The sequence below is a fragment of the Stenella coeruleoalba genome, assembly GCF_951394435.1.
Source record: "Stenella coeruleoalba genome assembly, chromosome: 1".
In the NCBI taxonomy this organism is placed as follows: Eukaryota; Metazoa; Chordata; class Mammalia; order Artiodactyla; family Delphinidae; genus Stenella; species Stenella coeruleoalba.
This window is the reverse complement of record NC_137169.1, coordinates 125,201,438-125,224,528: the sequence shown is the minus strand read 5'-3', so window position 1 is coordinate 125,224,528 and position 23,091 is coordinate 125,201,438. Positions and strand designations below refer to the sequence as shown.

General features: G+C 61.8%; 1 protein-coding gene across 1 annotated transcript; it reads left to right on the top strand.

The window, feature by feature from the left end:
• Positions 1-1,612: 1,612 nt before the first annotated feature.
• Positions 1,613-21,834, top strand: IGFN1 (immunoglobulin like and fibronectin type III domain containing 1; the record flags this gene model as incomplete). Its single annotated transcript, XM_079900030.1, has 20 exons — positions 1,613-1,672; positions 2,020-2,107; positions 2,187-2,356; positions 5,134-5,215; positions 5,313-5,662; positions 6,551-6,967; positions 9,397-9,607; positions 10,741-10,899; positions 11,365-11,489; positions 12,105-12,246; positions 12,584-12,883; positions 13,335-13,634; positions 14,138-14,311; positions 15,173-15,301; positions 16,621-16,923; positions 17,894-17,982; positions 19,375-19,570; positions 20,268-20,576; positions 21,248-21,574; positions 21,800-21,834. The coding sequence occupies 20 exons, from the start codon at positions 1,613-1,615 to the stop codon at positions 21,832-21,834; spliced, it is 3,966 nt and encodes a 1,321-aa protein (XP_079756156.1).
• Positions 21,835-23,091: the final 1,257 nt, after the last annotated feature.

Here is a 23,091-nt window from a genome sequence, read left to right as displayed (position 1 = left end):
GATTAGGGGTGACGACAGGCCTTGCAGCCGCCAGGGCACAGGATCACTTGACAGACATCTCTATTTCACTGTCACGAGGGCCGAGCCTGGAGCCCTCTCCCAGCTCCTGCAGCCGCCCTGGCCTCCCTGCGACCCAGCCCATCTTGTTTCCCTCCATCCGACCCTCCCCTCACAGCTGCGGTTTTCATACTTCCTGGTCAGAGCCTCTGAGCTATCCCTCGGTCCTCCAGTGTCACCCCGCACTGAGGGCCAGAGGGCTAAGAAGCCCCCCACCTCTCCTCTGGAGGACACCCCCTCCTCCCTGCCCACCGAAAGCTCTTCTTAAAAATACCCATCCGAGGGGGTCCCCTGTTCCCCCGCCCCGTTCCCTCAGGGGGGAGGTTTCCAGGAATTTGTTGGGGATACATACAGAGACTTAAAGTATCCCATTCATGTAGCGCAGGGGTCTGCAGAGGGCCAGAGAGTGACTGTTTTATCAGGCCACACAAGTTCCCTTGCCACCATGCGATTCTGCCGTTGTAACACAAAAACAGCCTTAGAAGATATGTAAGTGACAGGGCGAGACTGTTTCTGATAAAACCTTATTTACAAAATCAGGGACTTCCCTGGTGGTCCAGTGGGTAAGACTCCGCGCTCCCAGTGCAGGGGACCCAGGTTCGATCCCTGGTCAGGGAACTAGATCCGGCACGCCGCAACTAAGAGCCCACATGCTGCAACTAAAAGATCCCGCACGTGGCAACTAAGACCCGGCGCAGCCAAACGAGTTAATAAAATATTTTTAAAAAACTAAAAAACCAGACTGCCCCAGGTTTGCCCTGGGGGCCAGAGTTGCCAACCCTGTGATAGACAGCAGTTTAGGGGAGTGGCCTCGGTGGGGCACTCTGGCTGGGGCACACCCTGCACAGCTGGGGCACCGGCCTCACCCACCCCGCAGAGAGCCTGAGTGGACAGAGGCCTTTGGGGAGCACTGACCTGAGTGGACAGAGGCCCTTGGGGAGCACTGACCAGGGTCGGGGCTGCTGTCATGGAAGCATCCCGGAATGGGGCCCCAAGGCGCAGACCGCTGGAATGAGTGCTCGTGACCCGGGCAGACTGCCTTTGCTCTAAGGGAGGAGGCCCCCAGCCTTATCGTTGGCTGACACCCTCATGTGCTGCTGGACTGATGCGCTTGGAAGAAAACCCCAAGCCAACGCTCCCGAGGTCGTGTGTGGCTGGTGAGGTGCTTCCTGTCTGCGAACTGGAACCTGCAGTTCCTGCACGCGAACCTCCTGCGTGCTGAACTGGGGAGGAGCTGGGGGTGTAGGGTGGCTCTGGGCCCCTCCCTCTCCCTGCCCACAAGCAACTGCTGCGGAGACACCCTCAAAACTGAGTGAAATGGGGCTCCCAACGCTGGCTGCCCCGGCGCTCACAGGCCACCAAGAGAGGTGCCTGGGAAGCGGTGGGAACAGGACGCGGGGGAGGCTGCGAATTGGTGCTCTTTCTTCAACACAGGTCCCTGCAACGGATTCCAGTTTACCGCACTCTGGCCTCAGAAAAATAATGGCCCTTTATTTTTCGAAATCTAACCCTATGTGTCCGCTCAGCACGGTCACGGGCAGCTGTGTCTCTCATCATGGCGGGGCGGTTGCCCTTCTCTCTTTACTCCAAGCTGTTCTCTACTGAGATGCTCCTGGCAAGGGCCTGGGGGTCCTTGGGGGCGGGAGGCCCCAGGCTTCGAGGTTAGGATGGAGCTGTGGCTCCCTCCCGAGGCTGGAGCCCTGTGTCTCAGGACCGGGCCCTCTGGGCATCACAGCAAGGCCTTTCCGAGGTCGCCATCTCCCGTAGAGAGTGGACCCGGGACCCACAAGAGACTCATCCCCTTCCCAGTCCAGGGAGAGTCCTTCCGGCTCCCTACCTGTCCCCACCCCGCCTCCCACCCGCGGCCCCAGCCTTGCTGGCCTCCCTCCCCGTGGCCACTCGCTGCTCCTCCGGCGGGGCGAGGGCCGTACCTGTGGTGCCTGAGGCTGTGCTCCTGTCTAGCACCGCGGGGGTCCTCGGGTCACGGGGACCAAGGCCAGACACCCTTCTTGGAACGGGCAGTTCAAGTGCCCAGAGAGGTGGACAGAACGTAAGTTAAAATCTCAGTAAAGGATCCTGTCCATCGTTCCCACCTCATCAAACTACCCGCCTGCCTCTTCCTGCCACAGGGAAACATGCCATCTTTCGGGCTGTGGTCTGTGGGGAGCCTGGACCCCAGGTGCACTGGCATTGCTCCAAAGGTGACCTCAGTAATTCCGGCAAGTACCAGATCTCGGACAGCCAAGGCAGCAAGGAGTACGTGCTGCAGTTAAGAACCGCGGCTCTTCCCCTGACAGGGGTCTGCCCTTCTCTTCCCATCCCCTAGAAGGTCTCCAGTCCCCAGACGAGTAGGAGATATTCCCAGAACCAGGTGTGGACCCAGCAGGCTCACAGGGACCTCTGCTGATAGGTTACCTGGAGCTTACCTCAAGCTATGGAGGGAGGATGCCTGGGTTACAATCCCAGGCCCAGCATCTCGGCCTTAGGAAGTCCGTTACTTCTCTAAATCTCTGTTTCTTCCTCTGTAAATTGGGGTGATAATAGTACCTCCTTCATGGTTTTTTTTTTTTTTTTTTTTTTTGCGGTACGCGGGCCTCTCACTGCTGTGGCCTCTCCCGTTGCGGAGCACAGGCTCCGGACGCGCAGGCTCAGCGGTCATGGCTCACGGGCCCAGCCGCTCCACGGCACGTGGGATCCTCCTGGACCGGGGCACGAACCCGCGTCCCCTGCATCGGCAGGTGGACTCCCAACCACTGCGCCACCAGGGAAGCCCCCTTCATGGGGTTTTTATGAGCATTAAAGGTTTACGTAAAGTGCCCAGCCGGTGCCCGACCTGCAGCTGGCCCTCAGTCGCTATTGGGCAGTATCGGTAATATTTATAGCTCCCCATCACAGAACACCTACGATGTGCTGGCCCTGGGCTCATCGTTTGACTTAGATTATATATTTTAATCCTGACCATTCACTGCTTTGGGGGTATTATTAACCTCATTTCATAAGTAAAGAAACTAAGGTCCAGAGAGGTTAGGTAACCTGCCCATAGCACACGCCAGAGACGGCATTTAGTCCTGGATCCGTCGGACTCAGGAAAGCCAGCTCTCTCTGCCACACCACGTGCCTCTGATGGCAGAGTTGGTCCATCCGCCGCTGTCCTGACCCAGGTTTTTGTCTTGGGGTCCGCTTCCCTGATGAACCCTTGGAGCTCGTGAGAACCTGGAGTGTGTCTTGTGCGTCTTTATAGCGTCATCACGTCCAGTGAACGCAGGGAGGGGAAGGCTAGCTCCCCTCCCCTGTTCCCCTGCTCTCGGCCTCTCTGCAGATCACAAGCTGACCAGCCAGGCACAGACCTGCACCGCTGCACAGTAGTGAACACGAACGGGGAGGCCGCGTGCTCGGCAGGCTCACGGTCATGGAAGGCGGGCTTCCCCCCCACCCCCCAGCCCAGCCCTTGATGCTCAGGGCGTGGGAGAGCCCTGAGGGGAATCAGGCCCCGATGCTGGGTGGGGAGACCGCGGAGGCCGCAGCCCCGCCGGGTGCAGAGTCCTGGGCTTCTTCCGCTGCACGTGCGCTGCCTCTGCGGGTGCTGGGGAGGCTCACGCGCGCGGGTGCCCCCTGCAGCTGGGCTGGGTGATATTCTCTTGGCCCTGGGGACCGAGGTCAGGCCCTGAAAGTGGGTTTCCAGTCCTGGTCTTCTGCTAACTCACTCAGGGGGCTTTGTTTTCTTCTCTTGGCCTCAGGCTGTTTTGTAGAAATCTCATGGGGGGGACAAACAGGTAACACAAAGGCCAAATCCTTCCTCAGACATGCTCTGTTTCGGTTTGCTCAGTGTTTCTGAAACTTTAAATTAATTAACTTTAAACTTTAATTAATCTGTTGGAAAGCAGATCTCGTCTCTGAATTGGTTATGCTTTTGCCCACAAATAACAGAAAACCCTCCTCCAAGCGGCCCAAGAAACAAAGCCACTTCCTTATGTCCACGATGACAAGTCCTGGGTGGCGTCCAGGGCTCCAACCACAGCTCGGGGCTGTCGCTGGAGAGCCAGACTCTTCCCGTCCCACGGCTCTGCCACCCTTAGGGGTAGGGTTACCACCCACCCTCGTAGGCTGTCTGCTGCAGACCCAAACTCAACCCCCATTCAGGCAGGAAGAGGGGGAAGAAGTGGCCCTGGGTATATCTGGCCCTTTTATCAAGAAGGCAAAAGCTGGGCTTCCCTGGTGGCGCAGTGGTTGAGAGTCCACCTGCCGATGCAGGGGACATGGGTTCGTGCCCCGGTCCAGGAAGATCCCACGTGCCGTGGAGCAACTAAGCCCGTGCGCCACAACTACTGAGCCTGTGCACCCAGAGCCTGTGATCCACAAGAGAAGCCACCGCAATGAGAAGCCTGCGCACCGCAATGAAGAGTAGCCCCCACTCGCCGCAACTAGAGAAAGCCTGCACGCAGCAACGAAGACCCAATGCAGCCAAAAATAAAATAAATAAATAAATAAATAAATAAATAAATAAATAAAATAAAAAAAAGAAGACACATTGAATACACCTAACCTACTGAACACCATACATAGGTCAACCCAGCCCTCCTTAAACATGCTCAGAAGACTCGTATCAGCCTAGAGTTGGGCAAAATTATCCAACAGAAAGCCCACTTTGTCATTAAGTGTTGAGTAGCTCCTGTAATTGACTGAATACTGTACCGAGAGCGAAAAGCAGATGGCTGCCTGGTGCAGAATGGTTCTCGGTGTGTCGGGGGTTCACCCTCGTGATGGCGGGCTGCCCGGGAGCTGGGGCTGCGCTGCCCAGCAGTAGCCTGGAAAGATCAAAAGGCAAAATTCCAGGCACGGTTTCTACTCAATGTGCATCGCCTTCGCGCCATTGTAGAGACAAAAAAAAAATCACGAGCCGAACCCTCGTAGAGCAGGGACCATCTGTTTTTCAGCAAGTAGCCAGTCGTTCCAGGGCGTGGCTAAGGTGGGTGTGTGCATCAGTCGCTGGTAGTACTCTGCTTCCTCGTGAATGAACGCCTGGGGGCCCGGCCACACCCGCTCTCTCCCGGCCCCTGCTCGCCCCTGCTCGGGTAGGAGCTCTGCTCCACCTGCCGCAGTGCCGGCTCAGCAATCTCGGGTGTCTCTTGCATAAACTCAGCAGATCATTTACAGCGTGGTAAGAGCCATGGATATTCCTAGAGCATTTCTTTCCCTCCACCACGTGCTCTGGGGCTCCACCCCGCCCCTCTCCGCCCCACCCCTTTATCATCCAGCGGTGTTGGTGTTGTTTGGTTCCCCGGGCCGGTCGTCAGCAAGCAGGATGGGGGCAGGAGGTGCTGTGGACCCACTGAGGCCCTGGAGCCCCCTCTTCCTCTCCTGGCCTCAGGATGGCGAGACGGCCCCCTATGGCTTTGACAACCAGACCAAGCACTGCCTGCAGCATCTGGGGAAGCACTACCAACTCCAGACCCGAGACCTGCGGCCGGGGGATGCTGCCCTTTACCGGGTCAGGGTGCCGGATGCCGGCGTCTCCCACACGGAGCTGGAGGCCAGCGGTGAGCGGTCGGCCCTGCCGAAGTCTGAGTGGGGGGGCGCCCATTTCGGTTCCCTTGCGGGGGGTAGGTGAACGTGACATGGCCCCCCTCGCAGCGGGGGAGAGGAACGGGTACCCAAATGGTTAAATTATGACGATGCCTTTTCAAACTCTTGGTCCGAGGTCTGTGTTCTTCTGGTGCTGGGCTGGGCTCCGCTGAGGGTCTCAGACATGGGGTACCTGGCTCTCGCCTGGCTCACAGGCTGTCCATAGCCTCCACTCACTCTCAGATCAGATCTGCCTAATTCTACGGCCTCCTCTCGGATGTGGGTCCTCCCCTCCCACGACCCCCCAGCGAGAATCTCCACCGGGTCGGCACGCTCCTGCCCTGTGCAGACCCCTCCCCTCCCTGCCTCCCATGCCCACACCCCACCGGGACTGTCCCTTCCCCCCTCATCAAGCTCTGTCCCTTCCCACTGCCACTCCCCCAACCCCTGCCCCAGCGCCTGACAGCTCAAGGGACGCTGGAGGGAGGAGAGGCTTGGGGCGGGCAGGGAGATCATAGAGTCGGGCTAAGTCAAGGTTGAAGAAGGAGCGGGTAGACCTCCAGCTGGCCTGGCGTGGTGGACGCGGAAGCGGGCAGGGCTCTGGGGGCAGCCAGACCAGGCTGTGAGTTCCATCTGGACCATGTCTTAGCTGGGCAAGCCATATAACTCGTAGAGCCTCAATGTTCTCACCTGTAAAAGGGAAATAATAACACCTGCCCTGGAGGTGGTTGTGAGGATTAATCAGACGGCCGGCGTAAAGCACTGTGCTCAGCCTGTTGGCTTCCCTTCTGTACCTACCTGCCCCCAGATAGAACGGTCCGATTTAGAATCCCAGAGCCCGAGTCTGACTGTTCACAACCTAATTATAACTCCTCACTTTATGTGGGGAAACTGATACCTGGGGCAAGGAGTGGCCTGTCCAAGGTGACAGGGAGCTGTGGCTAAGCTGAGCTCCCAGCGCCCTGCGTGGGGTCACACTGTGTCCTGCTCCCCGGCAGCCGTCCTGCCCCAGGTGGTGGTCCCGCTGGCCTGTGCCCACTGCGGGGAGCAGGGCGATGCGGTCCTCGAGGCCACTCTCTCTGGCCCCTGCCCCAGCGCCACCTGGCATCGCCGGCACCGGCCGCTCCAGCTGAGTGACAGATACGAGGTGTTCGTGTCCAGTGATGGGCTGACCCACCGGCTTCTGGCGAGAAGGGCCTGTTTCTCAGACGTGGGCCGCTACTCCCTCGGCACCAACCTCCACGCCTGCGGCGCCTGGCTGGTGGTTGAAGGTGAGTGGGCCACGCCCGGTCTTTCTCCGCCTCTGCCTCGGTGTCGAGACCTCAGGGCCCAGGAGGGCGGGAGGAAGGTGGGGCGGGGCTTCTGTTGCCAGTCCCCTGCTTTGGAGATTCCTCCTCCCCGCAGAGAATGAGGAAGGCCCCCTAGATCTATTCCTGACACCTGCAAGTGCAGGCCCTTCACGGCCAGCCCAGCGCTCCGCAGTGGCATCTGCTCCACTGGGCACAGATCCAGGATGGCCCTAAGGTCGTGGACAGGGCTTGGGACAGTGGCCCAGGTCCACTACGGATGAGGAGCCCCTGGGTTGGGCCAAAGGACACCCTTAAACTCCCCTAGGGTTCTGGGTTCAAGGTGATCTTAGGAAACTGTAAATTGGACATTTGTGAGGCAGGCAGTAGGGCAAGTAGATGTTTTTATAAACCAGCCACCTGCTCATGGCAAATGGCTTTTGGCTTCTGTATTTTCTCTAAAACTCCTCCTGAACCACCTAGCAAACTGGGGTGGCCTCGGATACAGGACTGGGGGAAGTGATGATGGGATTTATCCACCAACGAGCTGCCACATTCTGGCTTCCTCTGGAGACGGTCGGCTTGTTTCCCTGCTGGGGAAACTGAGAATCAGGCAAAGCCGCTGGGGTCCGAGTCGTGGCTCGGCCTGAGTTCACAGGTCTTTTCTCCTGTCTTTCTCTGGGGGCGTGACCTCTCACCAAAGCTGGGAAGGATAAAAGCCTTCTGACCGCGAGCACCGACCACCAGCAGCAGGTACAAGGAGCGCAGAGCCCAGAAGATTCCAGAAGCATCCGTGGCCAGCGGGGGAGACCCAGAGAGCAGGACCCCACAGGGAGCTCCCTCCAGGGGTCCGGGCTGGCTTCTGGGCTCACAGCCGGCCCAGACAGAGGTGGCCTGGGTGGGCGCAGCTACACTTTGATGGGGGACAAGGAGGCAGCCGACTCAGCCTGGGGCCCTGGACTGGCAAGAAAGGACTTTCTGGAAGAAGGGGGCAGAGCCAGTCCTCTTGGTGAAAATCAGCTCCATGGAGAGGGACGCAGGGACAGGAGCCTTCCAGGGGGCTCAGGGGAGGGCCTAGAATCAGGGCTGGGCCTCGCAGGGGACCAACCGCGAGGTCGTAGCAGCGACAGCGAGGGGGACAGATGCTCTGGGACGGCAGGAGGCAGGAAGGCTGGGTCCCGGCGTCCTCAGGCTGGAGGGCTGGGGTGCAGTGGGGGAGGGAAGGGGCATGGCGAGGATCCCAGGAGTTGGCTGCCCAGGCTCAGTCAGGAACAGCCCTGGGACGCTCAGCTGGGACCTGGGACCAGAGAGCGGGCCCCGCAGGGATTCCAGGCTGGTCATGTGGGGTCTCGGTCAGGAGGGGAGGGGATGGAGATTCTGCAGGGGCAGAGCCCGGATGAGGTGGGGGGAGAGGATGGCCTGAGTGGGGAAAGGGGGAGAGGAGCGGCCGGGGCAGTGCAGGGCAGCGGGACTGACCTGGGGGACACCAGGGGCCGCCGCAGGGTGGGAGCTCCTGGGGCCCTGGAGCCTTCCAGAAGAAGAGGTTCTAGCTCCATGGCAGGCAGGGGCCCTGAGTCCTGGGGCTCTCGGAAAGGTAGTGAAGCTGACCGTGGGGACCGGGGGTGCCCCTTTGGGTCAGGGGAGTCTCCAGGACAGACCTCTGAATGCAAGGACTTCCAGGGGCCACCGATATCTGGTGGCGAGAGCATCCCCGTGGGGCCCAGGGGTCCCGAAGCCAAAGCTGGGTCTTCACTGCAGGAGGCAGGTGATGGGGGCCCACGGGGGTCTGGGGATGGGGGAAGGGGCTACACAACCAGCCCTGGAGGCCCAGGCGGTCCCGGGGGCTGGGAAAGGGGCCCACAGGGGCTCAGGGGAAGGGAGGGCCCGGAGACGGCGGGGACCTTCGGCGAGGCAGAGGACGGCTCCAGCAGCCCCCAGGATCCCCGAGCCTGGACAGCCGGGCAGAGGGGAACAGGAGAGGCGGGCAGAAGAGGGTCTGAGGGCCCAGGCCCTTGGGATGACACACGGTCCAGCCCCAGCAAATCCGGGGCCCACTGTGGGCCTGGAGTGCTGGGGTCTGGTGGGGGGCAAGGGGGTGAGGGGGGCACCCAGGTGGCTGGGCTGATGGGTTCTGGTCGGGGAGTGGAGGCCAGAAGCCACAGGCTTAGAGGTCCTTCGGGCCCTGGTGGGACACTGGGAGACACGGATGGGTTCAGAGGTGCAGGGGCCATGGGGTCTGAGCCGGATTTCTGGGATGGGCCACGGAGCTCCAGGGAGAAAGGACCCGGAGGTGAGATGGGCCGCGGGGATGGCGTGGGGCGAAGTGGCCTCGGGGCCTCTGCCACAGGGGCAGGACCACGGGGCTCGGGGAGAATAGGGCCTTGGGGTCAGACTGGGGGTTACGGGGGCTTCAGAGCCCCGGGGGCTCTGGGGGCTTCTGGAGAAGGAGGCCATGAAGATGACTCTGGGGCTTCAGGGTCTCTGAGGGCAGCGGGCAAAGTGCGAGATGCGGACGGAGCCAGGGGCCTTGGTGCCGGGGGCTCTGGAGACGGAGCCAGCTCTGGGGGTGCCACCCAGGGCCCCCTGGCACAAGCGCCTCACGCGGGGCCGGCCTCTGAGAGCCGGGGCGCTGATGAGTCTGGTGAAGTGCTGGGCCCTGGGCAGGGATCACGAGCTGCAGGGCCTCCGCCCGCCGGAAGCACGTCAGCCAACGGAGGGGCGTCGCGGGGTCTCGAGCCTGGGGCCATGGAGCCAAGGGGTGCGGCAGGCTTTAGAGGCGGTTCAAGAGGCCTTGGAGCAACGGGGTCAGGGGGTGAGGCTGGTTATAGGGGCGACTCAGGGGGTTCTGGGGAGGTGGGGTCAGGGGGTGAGGCTAGTTATAGGGGCAAGTCAGGGGGTTCTGGGGAGGTGGGGTCAGGCGCTAAGGCTGGTTATAGGGGCGGCTCAGGGGGTTCTGGGGAGATGGGGTCAGGCACTAAGGCTGCAGACAGGGGTCCAGCGGCTGGGCAGGGGGCGTCGGCACCTCAGGGCTCCGGGGCTGCGCAGCTGGGTGGCGGGAGGATGGGGGCAGGGTTGGGGGGCTCAGCAGGTACAGGCCAGGGTCTGGACAGCAGCCGGATGCCCGGGGAAAGGGGCAGATCCATGTCAGGGTCCGCCGGTGGGCGTGGAGAAAGCCACGCTTGGGGCCCAGGCTGGGAAGACCAGGGGTCAGGCCAAGACAGCACAGGTGCCAGGGACCGGCCCCCAGGCTCCAGGGCTTCAAGCTCCCTGCAGGAGGAAGATGCCACTTTCGGGGGGACCCATGAAGGGCCACAAGCCTCCTGGGGCTGGGAGGGGGCTCCAGGCAGAGAGGAGGCTGGTGGGGGGCAAAGCCCAGGGTTCCCAGATGGCAAAACTTCAGGTCTTGGAAGAAGCAGGGCTAGCGGCCCAGGGGACTCAGGTGTCCCGGGTAAGGGGACTTCTGCTGGGAGGGAGAATGGCTCCGCCCAGAGGCCTGGGGATTCGGGACGCCACGGAGCCTGGGAGGGCCCAGATGGTCGCTCCGGCAGAAAAGGCTCTGGAGACGGGTCACAGGGGACCCAGGGGCCCGGCTCTCAGCTGGGCACAGGACAGAGGGGAGGAAGGGGCTTCCTGAGGGAGCAGGGGTCCCTGGAGGCCCAACGTCCAGGGGCCCTAAAGGAGCACGAGGGCCGGGCAGCCAAGGAGACAGTCAGGTCAGAAAGGAGGCTCGGTCCATTCAGGAGCAGGACTCAGACGTGGTCCAGGGTCGAGGTTGGAGCAGCAAAGAGGTGGGGAACACATAAGGCCAGAGACCCGGGGGAACCGCCTGGTGCAGAGGACGGGGGATGCCCAGGGAAGGCCCCCAGCCATCCCGGCAGCAGGAAAGCCGGCAGAGAGGGCGGGTCAGACGTCGGCGGCCAGAGGACGGACGCCACCCGGAGTCCCGGATCCAGACACAAGCCTGGCGCCGGCGGTTTCTCCCGGGAGGCGCGGGGTAAGTGCCTCTCGGCTGCCCTGGCTCCAGGCGGTAGCCAAGGGGGGCTCCCTGGACACTGGGGCGCCTGGGCCGTTCCCAGACCCAGGAGTTTGTTGCTATCAGCGACCCCCATTTCCAGGGATCTCTTCCCAGTTCAGGAGGCCACCTCTTCCTCCTTGTGTGGGGGATGCGGGCTGCATGGGGCTCGGAGCCCTCCTGGTACCTGTCTTGACGCCCCGTGTCCAAAGCACTGGACTTGTTGAACTAACTCGCTGTGGGTCCCCCAGACGTCGCCCTGTGTGACTTAAGGGCCCCTCATCTCCCTGGCCCCCCAGATCCCCTGCACCAGCCTGGGCTCTGCAGAGAAAACCGGATGGCCTGGCCTTGCTGGCAAGACGTGTGGCCTCCCGGGGTACGGTGGGAGGCTGGGCGGCAGGGGGATCCCTGGGTGCCCGTCCTCCACACTCCCCTGTGTCCCTCCAGGCCCTACAGGCCACTTCTCCCAGGGCCTGGCTGACTTGGAGGTGCAGCGCGGGGAGGCTGCTGTGCTCTCCTGCACCCTCACCAGCGACCTGGGACCCGGAGCCTGGTTTAAGGATGGAGTCAAGGTACCCCCCCCCCCTCCTTACCGGCCGGTTTGCGGGGAGGGATGAGTGAAGCAGAGAGGCGTAGAGAGATTTTTCACTCTTCCTTATACCAACGCGCCGGCTTGGAATAAACCGGATTTTTTAAGTGGGCGTGTCTCCCACTCACCACTCCCTGTACACGCCCCTGGCCCTCCCTCCACATCCAAACTGCTGTCCTGACCCGGCACCTCTGGAAGTCTGCCTGTCCTTCAAGGCCGGTACGGAGGCCGCCTCCTCGGCCCAGCCGGACGGGCTCTCGGCTCCCTGAACAGCCCTCGACCCTTTAGCTGTCATCTCAGCAGGGGGTAGTCAAGGGCTCTGGAGCAGGGCCTTGGCGTCCACTGGACCGGGCTGACCCCAGTGTGGCCACTCACCGCGGCTGTGGCCTCTGGCTTCCGCACCTGTAAAATGGGCTAACAGCGGTGCCCACTTCACAGGTCGTGGACGGTTGATGAGACACTGAAGGGGGTGACTGGCTCCAGCCGAGCACACGATGAGCGTTCAGTTCATTCCCGCAGTTGCCTTAGAAAAGGCCCTGGCCCGCGGTGGGAGGGGCTGGACAGGGTGGGTGACGGTCCTCTGTGGCCTCGTTCCCAGCTCAGCGCCCAGGACGGAGTCGCCTTCGAGCGAGACGGGCTGGAGCACAGGCTCCTCATTGCCCGCGCGGAGGGGGCCCAGGCTGGGAGGTACAGCTTTGGAGCCGGCGACCAGCAGAGCGAGGCCACGCTGACCGTCCTCGGTGAGGCCCGGCCCTGCCCTTTCCTGCCAGGCGGGCTCTTGGCCGGCGACACACGCCACTGCTGAACGTCTGGACGTGTCGCCAGCCTGCAGCCCGCGGCGATCTCACCCTCGGTCGAGGGGATGGTTTTAAAAAGCAACCACACGCTCCCCATTCCTGTCAGCACGTCCTCAGAGAGGTCCGGCCCCGTCCGTCCTGCTGCAGATGAAGCCCCTGGGGCCCTCCTGCCCGTTCTCACGAGGCGGGGAGGGGGCTGTGTCTCTGGGCCCTTCCCTCCCCGCCCCCAGGTGCCCGGTGCCCACCGTCTTTGACTCCTTGTGCCCTGTCCTCTCCCCAGAGCCCCCGGTCATCGCTCCCGACATGATGGCGAAGCTGAGGGAGCCGCTGGTGGTCAAGGCGGGGGAGCCAGTGACCATGAAGGTCGCCTTCCAGAGCTGCCTTCCGGTCCAGGCCACCTGGAGCAAGGACGGGGTCAAGGTGGCCGGTGGCGACGGCGGAGGGGCCCAGGTGGCAGTGGGGGACAGCTCCACGCGGCTGTACCTCCCCAGCACCAGCAGGAAGGACTGCGGCCAGTACAGCGTGGCTCTGAGCAGCAAGGGCGGCTCCCTGCGGGCCGAGCTCACCCTGCAAGTCCTAGGTGCCAGCCTGGCCCCAGCCCTGTCCCCGGCCCCGCTGAGCCCTCCCTGGCAGCGGGGCGGGCCCTGGGGGGGTGTCCCTGGTATTAACCCTCACGTGCATGCTAGTTAAGACCCAAAGCTACCCCTAGCTGTCCTCGCCCCTCCTCGGACTGGGGGGAGCCGGGCCATGTGTCTCCGCAGCTGACACACCAGGCCCTAGGGGTGTCGCTGAGTCGTGCCAGTGAGGTGGGACTGCCTGTGGGCAGAAGGCCGTGCCCATCTGGGCTCGGGGCTGGTGCATTCTGTGTCACCTTCCGGGGGCGTGCATGTCGGGGGTGGAGACCAGGGACGCCTCGAGGTGATGCCCACCCAGGACCTCCAGCCCCGGGCAGGCTCGTCTGCTGATAGAGGAGCCCAGCGCCCCTCCCCTGCGGCCCCTCTGACCCCCCTTCTCCTCTCGGGGCTCCCCAGACAAGCCTCAGCCCCCACAGGGCCCCCTGGAGGTGCAGGACGGCCACGGGGCTGGCGTCTGCCTCTGCTGGCGGCCCCCGACGGACGACGGGGGCCAGGCCCTGCAGCACTATGTGGTGGAGAGGCGGCAGGCCGGCCTCGGCACTTGGCTGAAGGTGGGCGAGCCCCCTGCGGACAGCACCACCTTCACAGACGCCGAGGCGGAGCAGGGCAAGAAGTACAGCTTCCGCGTGCGGGCTGTGACCGCGGAGGGGCCTGGGGAGGCCCTGGAGTCCGACGAGGTGCTGGTGACTCCCAAGGGTGAGAGGACAGCCCGGGGCCAGGGAGGGGACGTGCCAGGCTCCCCACTGTGCCCAGAGACCGGGGGCCACCAGCCGACATCCTGGGGGTCTCAAGGTCCTTCGAGAGCTCTGTGAGAGCCTCACCCCAGCTCCTGTGGGGCCTGGCGGCCAGATCAGCAAAGCAGGATGTGCGAGGTCTTCTCCAGCTGTGGCTCTGCGGGACGGGGGCGGACCAGCAGAGCCGCTGTCCCAGGCCCCTGGGATGGACCGGCATCGTCCTCCATCTGCAGCATCTCCCAGGGCCTCAGGGCTGAGGGCCTCAGGGCTGGTCTAGCCCCCAGGCCACAGTGCTTCTCTGTTTCCACCACTCTTGCCCCCAAACTTCGGGCTGGCTCAGACCCCTGACACCCCAAAGAAGGGATAGCATGTGGCTGGCCCCAGATGCCCGCTCCTCCACAAGGACCCCCCGGGAGCCAGCGCGTCTCCCAGCCCCGGACTGACCAGCACCCTCTCTGCCCCCAGTTCTGCCCGGGCCCCCTCCCCCGCCAGCCATCCTGTCGGCCTCCAGCCAAGGCGTCACTCTGTCATGGACGGCACCTCGGGGCCCGGGCAGTGCCCACATCCTGGGCTACCTGATCGAGAAGCGCAAGAAGGGGAGGAACACCTGGGTGGCAGTGAACCAGCAGCCGGTACCTGGTGAGCAGCCTGGCGGTGGTCTGCATCGTCCTGGCCTCCAGAGCCTCCCTGGACCCCCGGCCCGAGGTCCTGTAGCAGCATCTAGCCAGATCACTTTAGTATGACGGTCTCACCGGTGGTGGTTTACCTCCCGGGGCGTTTGGCAACATCCAGCAATTTGGGGTCGTCACACTGAAGGGGGAAGATGGGGGTGGCCTCTCGTGTGAAGGGACTGAGATGCTGCGGCATGTCCTTCGACACACAGGGCAGTGCTCTCCCCCCGCCACCCCGCCCCTTCCCCAAACAAAGAACTGTCTGGCCCAAAGCCTGGCTTAGCGGAAGTCTCACGCCGCGTTTCTCTCTAACGTGAGCTTTCTCATCCGTATGATGACGGGGAGAAGTGTCCCGGCCCCCTGAGTAGATTCCAAGAAACTGCTTTCTGAGCCCAGAACAAACTCAGAAAAGCCCGAGCCCAGGCTAGTAGGAGAAAGAGGGGTTCAGCGCTCCAGGCAGGCTGTGCTGGGTGCCAGGCTGTGCCCCCCGGAGCCTCGGCCTCCCGTCTCTGGAAAGAGGGCCATGGACTGAGGACACCTTCTGTACCTACACTGCTGAGTGGTTCCGTTTTATTGAAATAGGACAGCAGCTCTAAGGCAGAGGGAACCAGAGCCATGAAGGCATTTGCCCGAGACTTCCCAGCACGTTAGCGGCAGAACCAGACAGGGATTCGGACCCTGAGACCCCGAGCGCACGCTTCTCCCCTTGGAGAGGACGAGTCAGAGCTGGCTGGGGGCTGGGGGGCAGGGAGGTGTAGGGCCAGGCTGGTCTCGTCCAGGCACCGCCCGGCCCCATCAGGCGGGACTAATGTGGGTGGGCTTCCCACAGAGAAGAAGTGGACAGTGCTGGACCTGAGGCAGGGCTGTCAGTACGAGTTCCGGGTCACAGCCGTGGCCCCCTCTGGCCCCGGGGAGCCTGGGCCCCCATCGGATGCCGTCTTTGCTCAGGACCCCATGAGTAAGCGGAGTGCCAACCCGGGAGAGGGTGGTGGCTGTGGCATGAGCAGGCCGGGGCAGTCCCGAAGGAGACATCAGGATGGCTGGGGGATAAAGGTCGAAAGGCCCTGCGGGCGAGGCAAACCTTAGGGGCCCCTGGAGTCTTACGGCCCTACACTGAGACCAGACAGGCCCAGGAGCCAGAAATGGGGACTGGAAGAGTGCTTCCCCGGGTCAGCCCGCTCACTTGGTCCCATCCTGTAAGCATCCCCCAGTGAGGGGACATCGTCCCTACAGGGAGGGGGTGGTCATGGGGAGCCTCGCCATCAATTCTCCATCCAGCGAGCATCTGCTCATCGTCACTGCTGGGGGCTGGCATTGGGTCAGGAACCAGCTGCATCCTTGGGACACTTCTGGTCTAGAGCAGCATGACCTGTGGTCCACGTGTCCACGACAGGCAGCTTAGGACATTTCCAAGCCCTACAGAAGAGAAACCTGCCCTGCTTTGTTTGATCCAAATTTCCCAAATTCAAGCAGAGAATACCTATTCCACGAAACACCTGTCAAAGCACCCCTCTGCGGCCTACAGCTGCTCTTTGCGCCTCTCCTGAGCTCTTACCCTCATGAGCCCGCTGGTGACAAGCCCTGGGGGAGCAGCACGTTCCTGGCCCTGTGGATGTGCCAGGGGTGTCCTTCCGTGTCAGCCGGGGCCTGGGGAAGTGGCCGTGGGGCCTGGAGAGACACAGGAAGTCTGGGGGGCTGGGTGCCCAGGGATTGCCCCCAGGTGGCTCCCCAGGTTTGAAGGCCAGAGCCCTGGACCGCCGTGCAGCCTACAGAGCCCTTTACATACCTCACACCTTTGTTCTGAAACCCTCGTGGGTGGGTGGGCCTGTGCTGTTATCATTCCCATTTTACAGGTAAAGAGCACAAAGTATGGACTAAGTACCCAAGGCAGTCTTGACTAGGAGCTTAATGCTCACAACAGAAAGAGAATTCTAGTCTTCAGGGATGTTGGAACCTAAGGACTCATCGTTGAAAACAGCAGATTGGGGGAATTATGGAAGGACAGTTAGGGGAAGGGGGTTGGCAGGTTGGCGAGTGGGTGGAAGGAGTCGGGGGAGGCTTCCCGGAGGAGGCGAGCTGGGATGGGTGGTGCAGACTGAGGAAGAGTCCAGGGTAGAGTAAGGGTTTGGGTTCAGGCGGGTGCTTTAGCAAAGCCTGGAGGCGGACCCCTAAGTGAAAGCAATCCCCAGCCGCCCGTGGGAAACCAGTGAGTGGCCACCGAGGGGCCTCCCTCAGGAGAGGTGTTGCCGCTCCTGACACCCCGTGGTGCCTGGCCAGGACCCCCCGGGCCCGTGAGGGATCTCCAGGTCACGGACACGTTGCACGCCAGCATCACCCTGAGCTGGGCCCAACCGGACCCCCAGGACGGGGACGAAGCGCTGGGCTACGTGGTAGAGCTGGGCGACTCAGCCAGCCCGCAGTGGAGTCCGTGCCACGCAGGCACCGTGCCGGGCACTACCTACACGATCAAGGGGCTGCGGCCTCGGGAGGGCTACTTCGTGCGGGTGACAGCCGTGAATGACGGGGGCCGAGGCCCACCCACTGCCCTGGACACGGTGGTGCAAGCCATGCCCGTCAGTGGTGAGTCCACCTCCCTCCTCCAGCCCTTCCTGGGGAGGGCCTCTGAGTTGCACCCATGCGCTAGCTGAGCCGGGACCCCCACCCCCGCCCCCGCTTAGTGAAGTGTCACGTCTTGGGCGCCTAGTAAGAGCAGGGCACTGGGCCAGGCAGGCCCTTTCAGAAACGCATTTTCATTGTAACTCGTGAAAATCCTACAAGGTCAATACTATCCCCAATTTACAGATAAGGAAACCGAGGTCAGCAGTCCACTGCCCTGGGCCGTACCACTGGTATGCGGCAGAGCCCGGGTGCCAGCCAGGTGACTGACCCCAAAGCCCAGGCTCGCTGCAGAACTCTTTGCTGCCTCCCCAGCGTGGCCTGAGAAGGCCGGCTGCCTCTCAGCTCCCGAGTTCACGTCAGGGCAGAAGATGCCCCCGTCCCTGTTACCCGAAAGTGGACTGTCTTCCCCGGGGGCGTTAACTGCTGGAGCAGCTGACCTGTCTTTGGCCCAAGCTGACACTGGGCCATCCCAACAGACCCCAGCTGTCCTTGTGACGATGAGGGAGACACACAAAGAAAATCACCCTGAGTCTTTGGCCGTAACCCAGAGCCCGTCCTGGCTCTGCCCCAAATCCCGGGCTCTGGGGCCACTTCCTGCCTCAGATGGGTAGTTGTTTCATCTGCAAAACACAAGAGCTGGGCTAGTTTCTCGCCATCCCCTCCGTTCCAGCCCGCCCCGAAGGCTGCCCCTGACGGCTTCCCTTTCTCAGCCCCCATCCCTCTCCCCCCTTCCCCAGCCCTGCGGCTCCCCCCAGGATTCCCCTCCGGCCCCCTCTCCAGTTCCTGCAGGGCCCCCTGTCCAATGTCCAGTGGGGGTTTCAGCATCACTGGGCTGGCCTAGCGTCTAGTCCCCCCGCAGCCCTGCCTGGTTGGTGACCAGGGCTGGGGCCCAAATGCAGAGGGAGGTGACAGGCCACCCCGTGTGTTCCAGTCTGTCCCAAGTTCCTCATGGACGCCAGCACGAAGGACTCGCTGACGGTCAGAGCTGGGGACACAGTGCGTGTTCCTGTCCACTTTGAGGTGAGCACATCTAGTGGGCTGCAGCAGGCAGTCTCAGCCCTGTGGGCCTCCTTTCTTCCCGGCTCCTTTCTGGCCCCTAGTCAGGGACCTGCGCTTGTGCTGGAAATCAGGCCGCAAAGAGAAGGGGAGGGGAGGGGAGGAGAGGGGAGGGGAGGGGAGGGGAGGGTCCTCCGGGCAGGGACAGCCCTCCCCTGGAAGCTGGGTGGCCACTCTGCTCCTGTCCACGACGCCCTCTGGTGGTGGCTTTCGGTACTGCACCTCTAAACCCTCGCCCCGTCCCCTCCCCCCACCCACTTCTCCACCTCCTTAGTCTGGGAAGGGTTCCCTGCAGCGGGGTGATGCCCCTTGACTTCAGAATGTCTGTTGTGAGAGTACGTAGCCTGCGTTTGAACGTGTAGTACAGCAGCCAGTGTGGTTAGAAGCACAGGTGGCTGGATTCAAATTCTGACCTCATGGCTCACTAGCTGTTTGACTTTGGACACATAACTTAACCTCTCTGTGTTCCGACGTCCTCATGTCAAGAGAGGGTATTCATAGTAACTTATCTCAAAGGGTTGTTCTGAGGATTCAAGGAATTAATACTTGAAAGGACATAAATAGTGCTGGGCACATGGCAAGTGTCCAGTATTATTACTGTTGTTGTTGTTAAAATCACCATCATCTGCCTGGGAAACTCATAGGTGGTGGAGTCAGACCCAAACCCAGACCTAACTCTAAATTACATGTTCTTAACTATTAGACCATAATCATGACGATGGTAATGATGACAAAAGTATTTAAGACACACCAGGTGTTTGTTCTGTGTTGGGCCCGTTCGTATCGTTAGCTTCTTGGGTCGCCAGACAAGCCTGTGAGGTAGGTCACTGTTAGCATCCCCAGGTGCCTCTGACGCCCAGAGCTGAGGGTCTCATGGGAGTTGGTGGTGCAGCCATCAGGCAGCTGGACTGGTCCCCCACCCTGGTCAGGGTCAGGCCACCATACTCTCCCTCCTGGACTATTGCAGGGACCCCCCAGTCATACCCCCCCTTGGCACCCCAGCCTGGGCACCAGGGTGGTCAGCACTCCCCTCCCACGAGTCCTCCCCACTTGCGCCCGCCCTCGCTCCCCCAGCCCCGTGAAGCCAGATCTAATTCCTGGTTAAACCTTACAGCAGCGGTTCGTGGCTCACGGAATGAGACGCAGGTGTCTGTATGGGTGTGATGTGCGGGGCCCTTAACGTGTTTGCAAACCCCCCTCTGCAGCCTCCTCCCCTTTCCCCCCACCCCTGCTCCCCCCGTGGCTGTACCCAGATGCTCCTCTCAGGATGCTCTTCTCACACTTACACTTCAGCCCAGCTCAAAGCCATCGCTTCCACGAAACTCCCCTCTCACCTCTCCTTCCTCTGCGTCCCAGGCCGCCTCCATGCCGGACGTGACCTGGCTAAAGGATGGCTTGCCCTTGCCTAAAAGAAGTGTGACCTCCGTCAAGGATGGCCTCACCCAGCTCCTGGTCCCCGCGGCCAGCCTCGCTGACAGCGGCCTCTACACTGTGGTGCTGAGGGGTCCGCGGGGGGAGGAGGCCACCTATAGCTTCCGCCTCAGGGTGGCAGGTGAGGCAGGCCCGGGCTGCGGCTGGACACGGCTGGGCCGCTCCCCAGGGCCTGGTCACAGGTCTGCGGGATTCCACCCGCCTGGGTGTGCCCATGACCACACCCTGACCCTTCTTATGCGCCCCAAGGGAGAAAGGAGGAGGGGCCGGGGAGAGGGGTATCACTGTCCTTCTCTCCGGGCGGGGGGGTGGGGGGGCGGTTGGGGACAGTTAAGCACAGCCCTCCCCGGACCTCTGTTGTCCCTCATTTCGGGTCAGTGAGCGGAGACAGTCACCACCATCACATCACTCCAAAGAGCGGTGGCAAGAATTGTCTGTGGTCCTCCCCTGGGATAAAGATGGTCTCCCCCAGCCCCAGCCCCAGAGGGGTTTCTGAAACACAGAAATGATGGGCAACTAACAGCGAGAGCTCTGTAACTTGGTCTTATGGAAGCCCCCATTCTGTTCCTGGGTCATTTTACTTACAAGACAAAGTGAATTAAAATGAGTCTTTTTGGAGGTTTCCCACCCTCTAGCAGTAACTGCAGAACTGGCCCAGTTCTCTCTGGCTCCAGCCCCCTGCCTGGCGAGACCGTGTCTCCAGGGCCCTGGAAGAAGTGGGGACCACGGGCAGGTCCTGGGGACCTGGAAAGACTCAGGGCCCTGGGCAGGGCCAGGTGGGCACTTCCGGCTCCAGCCTGACCCCTCTGTCCCCGCAGCGCGCCCACGGGCCCCGGGGCCCATCCTCCTGCGGGAGGGCACGCTGGGCTCAGTGATCGTCGAGTGGGTGCCGTCCCCGGACGAGGCCGACGGGAGGGCCGCCCCGCTGCACTACACGGTGCTGACGCGCTCCTCCCCGCACGCGCCCTGGCGCCCCGCGGCCGAGCGCCTGCACACCTGCCGCTTCACCCTGGTGGGCGTCCTCCCGGGCCACGAGTACCACTTCCGCGTGGTGGCCAAGAACGAGCTGGGCGCCAGCGAGCCCTCGGACACGCGCCAGCCCTGGGTCGTCCCGCGGCAGCCGCCAGGTGAGCTCCGCGCGGGACCGGAGGCTGGGAGGGCGGGGACAGCCGCCGGTCCATCGCTCTTCCCACCTCCCGCCCCGCCCACCGGCACCCGGGTCCTCCGCGTCTGCGATTCAGGGTGGGTCCCGCTTCTTCCGCGGGGAGAACGCGAGGAGCGGAGCTGTCTGAGGGTCTTGGGTGGCCTCTCGAGTCAGTGGCAGGCGAAAAGGTAGACAGAGACCAGTGGTTCTCCGAAAACAGAGTCTTTTACAGTCAAATAGATGCGAACCTTCAAAGCAGTTGCCAGAAAAAGCAGACCGTGAAATCAGATGCTCGTTCTCTCACTTTCACGAGTTTCTAAAGTAGAAAAATGTCTGAAAGGTTCCACACCAAAATGCTAGCTGCGGTCATCGGTAGGTAATTGGCTGTGCTTGGTTTTTATTCCTTCTCCTTTGGATTTCTTGTATGTTCCAATTTGTCCACACGGAGCGTGTGTTAGCTTGTAGTGCAGAAAAAAGAAGTCCAAAAATTATCTTAAGAAAAGGATAAAAAGTGAGTAGAGCAGCCTTGGGGCCAAGTTTGCAGGTGAGACAAGGCAGGAAGGTCCAGGCAGCGCCCGAGTTCACCAGGGGCTTGGGACTCGCCGCAGCCCTTCTCTCTTTCTGACCCTCCTCGCCTGCCAGTTTCCACCGCAGACAGGGTCACGGCGAAGGCTCCCAGCTACCAGGAGCCCGACCTGAGACAGAAGCCCCGCTTCCTGGTGGGCCTGCGGACCCACCTGCTGCCCCTGGGTTCTGAGTGCTGCATGACCTGCGCCGTGCAGGGCTGGCCGCGGCCCCGCGTCACCTGGTTCAAGAACGACCAGAGCCTGGCAGGCGACCCCGCCGTGTACAGCACCGACCTGCTGGGCGTGTGCTCCCTGGTCATCCCCAGCGTCTCGGCCGAGGACGGTGGCAAGTACAAGGCGGTGGCCGAGAACACACTGGGCCAGGCCATCAGCACCGCCACCCTCATCGTCATGGGTGAGACGCTACCCGACAGGGGGGCGAGCTGGCCGGGTGGGGGCGGGGCGAGGAGAACCAGAGACGCAGCTCCCGTCTGCCTTCAGGGAGTCCTCAAGGGGCCCGTCCCCTTCTAGAGGGGTGGACTGGAGTCAGGAAAGCGCGGTTCTCCGCCTGGCTCTCCATGAGCTCTGTTATTTAACCTCCACCTTCGGCCCTCCTGGGGCCTTGGTTTGCCCATCGCAGTGGATGAGATCACTGGTGAGCAGCTCTTGGCCTGAGGGGCTCCGTGCCACCCACCTAAGCTTCCCACAATGGCCTCGCGACCCATTTTGAATGAGAGAGAAAGAGGCTTCTTCTCAGTTGCACCTTCATAAATACGCCCAGAGAGGGACACCTAGTGCCCCAAGGCCACCCTGGTTCTCTCATGGGTATTCCCCAGTAAAGTAAATAATGTGTGTTAATAAGAAAACTAGCCTTTTTTTATTTTTGTTGTTAGAGTACCTTTCTTTTATGTTTTTAATTTTTATTTTATATTGGAATATAGTTGATGTACAATATTGTGTTAGTCCCCAATAGTATCTTATATTTTGAATAGTTAAAAAAAAAAAAAAAAGTAACTCCTAAACATTTTTAATTAATCGGGATTGACCTTTGTTCAGCAATGGCCCTCTCAACCCGGGAAAGGAATGTTGCAAAGTGCCCAGCTCGTGTGCACGCCTATCGTTTGGGGGAGGTTACGGTTCCCCACGGGGCCAGGGAAGAACTTTGCCCAAAGTTGGGGAGCATGTGGTGGCTCTGGATCTGAACCCACACGCCCGTGGCAGAGCCCCGAGGCCTGACCCCCTGCGGTGTCACGTTGACCTTCAGGACGACAAGCCGGGATCCTGGTCCTCTGTGTCTTGCAGAATCTAGCTCTGAGCCCCAACACACCCTGGAGTGCCCCAGCCCGTCCCCACAGCCTTGGAATGAAGGCAGATCCTCGAAGGTTCACTCCTCACACCGCACTGGCCTGGGGAGGCAGTCCCAGAGGATGCAGGATGCTGGCCGTGCCCAGAGCCCCGGGGAGAGGGGAGTGAGTGGGCTCCTGGGGAAGCTCCTCCCGGAGGGCACGGAGGCTTTGGGGAAGACAAAGAAGAAGCGAGCATTCAGCCTCCCAGCCCCAAGCTGAGTCACTGAACAGGATGGCAGCGAGCCTGTGCCTGGGGGAGCAGAGGGAACTGGATGTGTCTGCAGGATGGAGGCCAGATCCCTTGGGGGGAGGTCAGGACGGGCTGTGCCTGAGTGACCACAGTGAGGGGAGAGCACGGGGGCCTGAGGACCTGGGCGGGAGCCAGGTGTGTGTGTGTGTGCTGGGACAGCTGCTCTCTGTATGTTGTTTCTTTATTAAAGCATTGGCTAACACTGGCAAACCATTTGCAAGTGAATTTGGGGTCTGCACGCTGGGGGGAAGATTCCCAGTGCAGAGCCTCTGTGCCAGGCTCCAGCCAGGGGTGGGCTTCTGGCTGGAGGGAAGAGCTGGGTCAGAACCGGGCTAT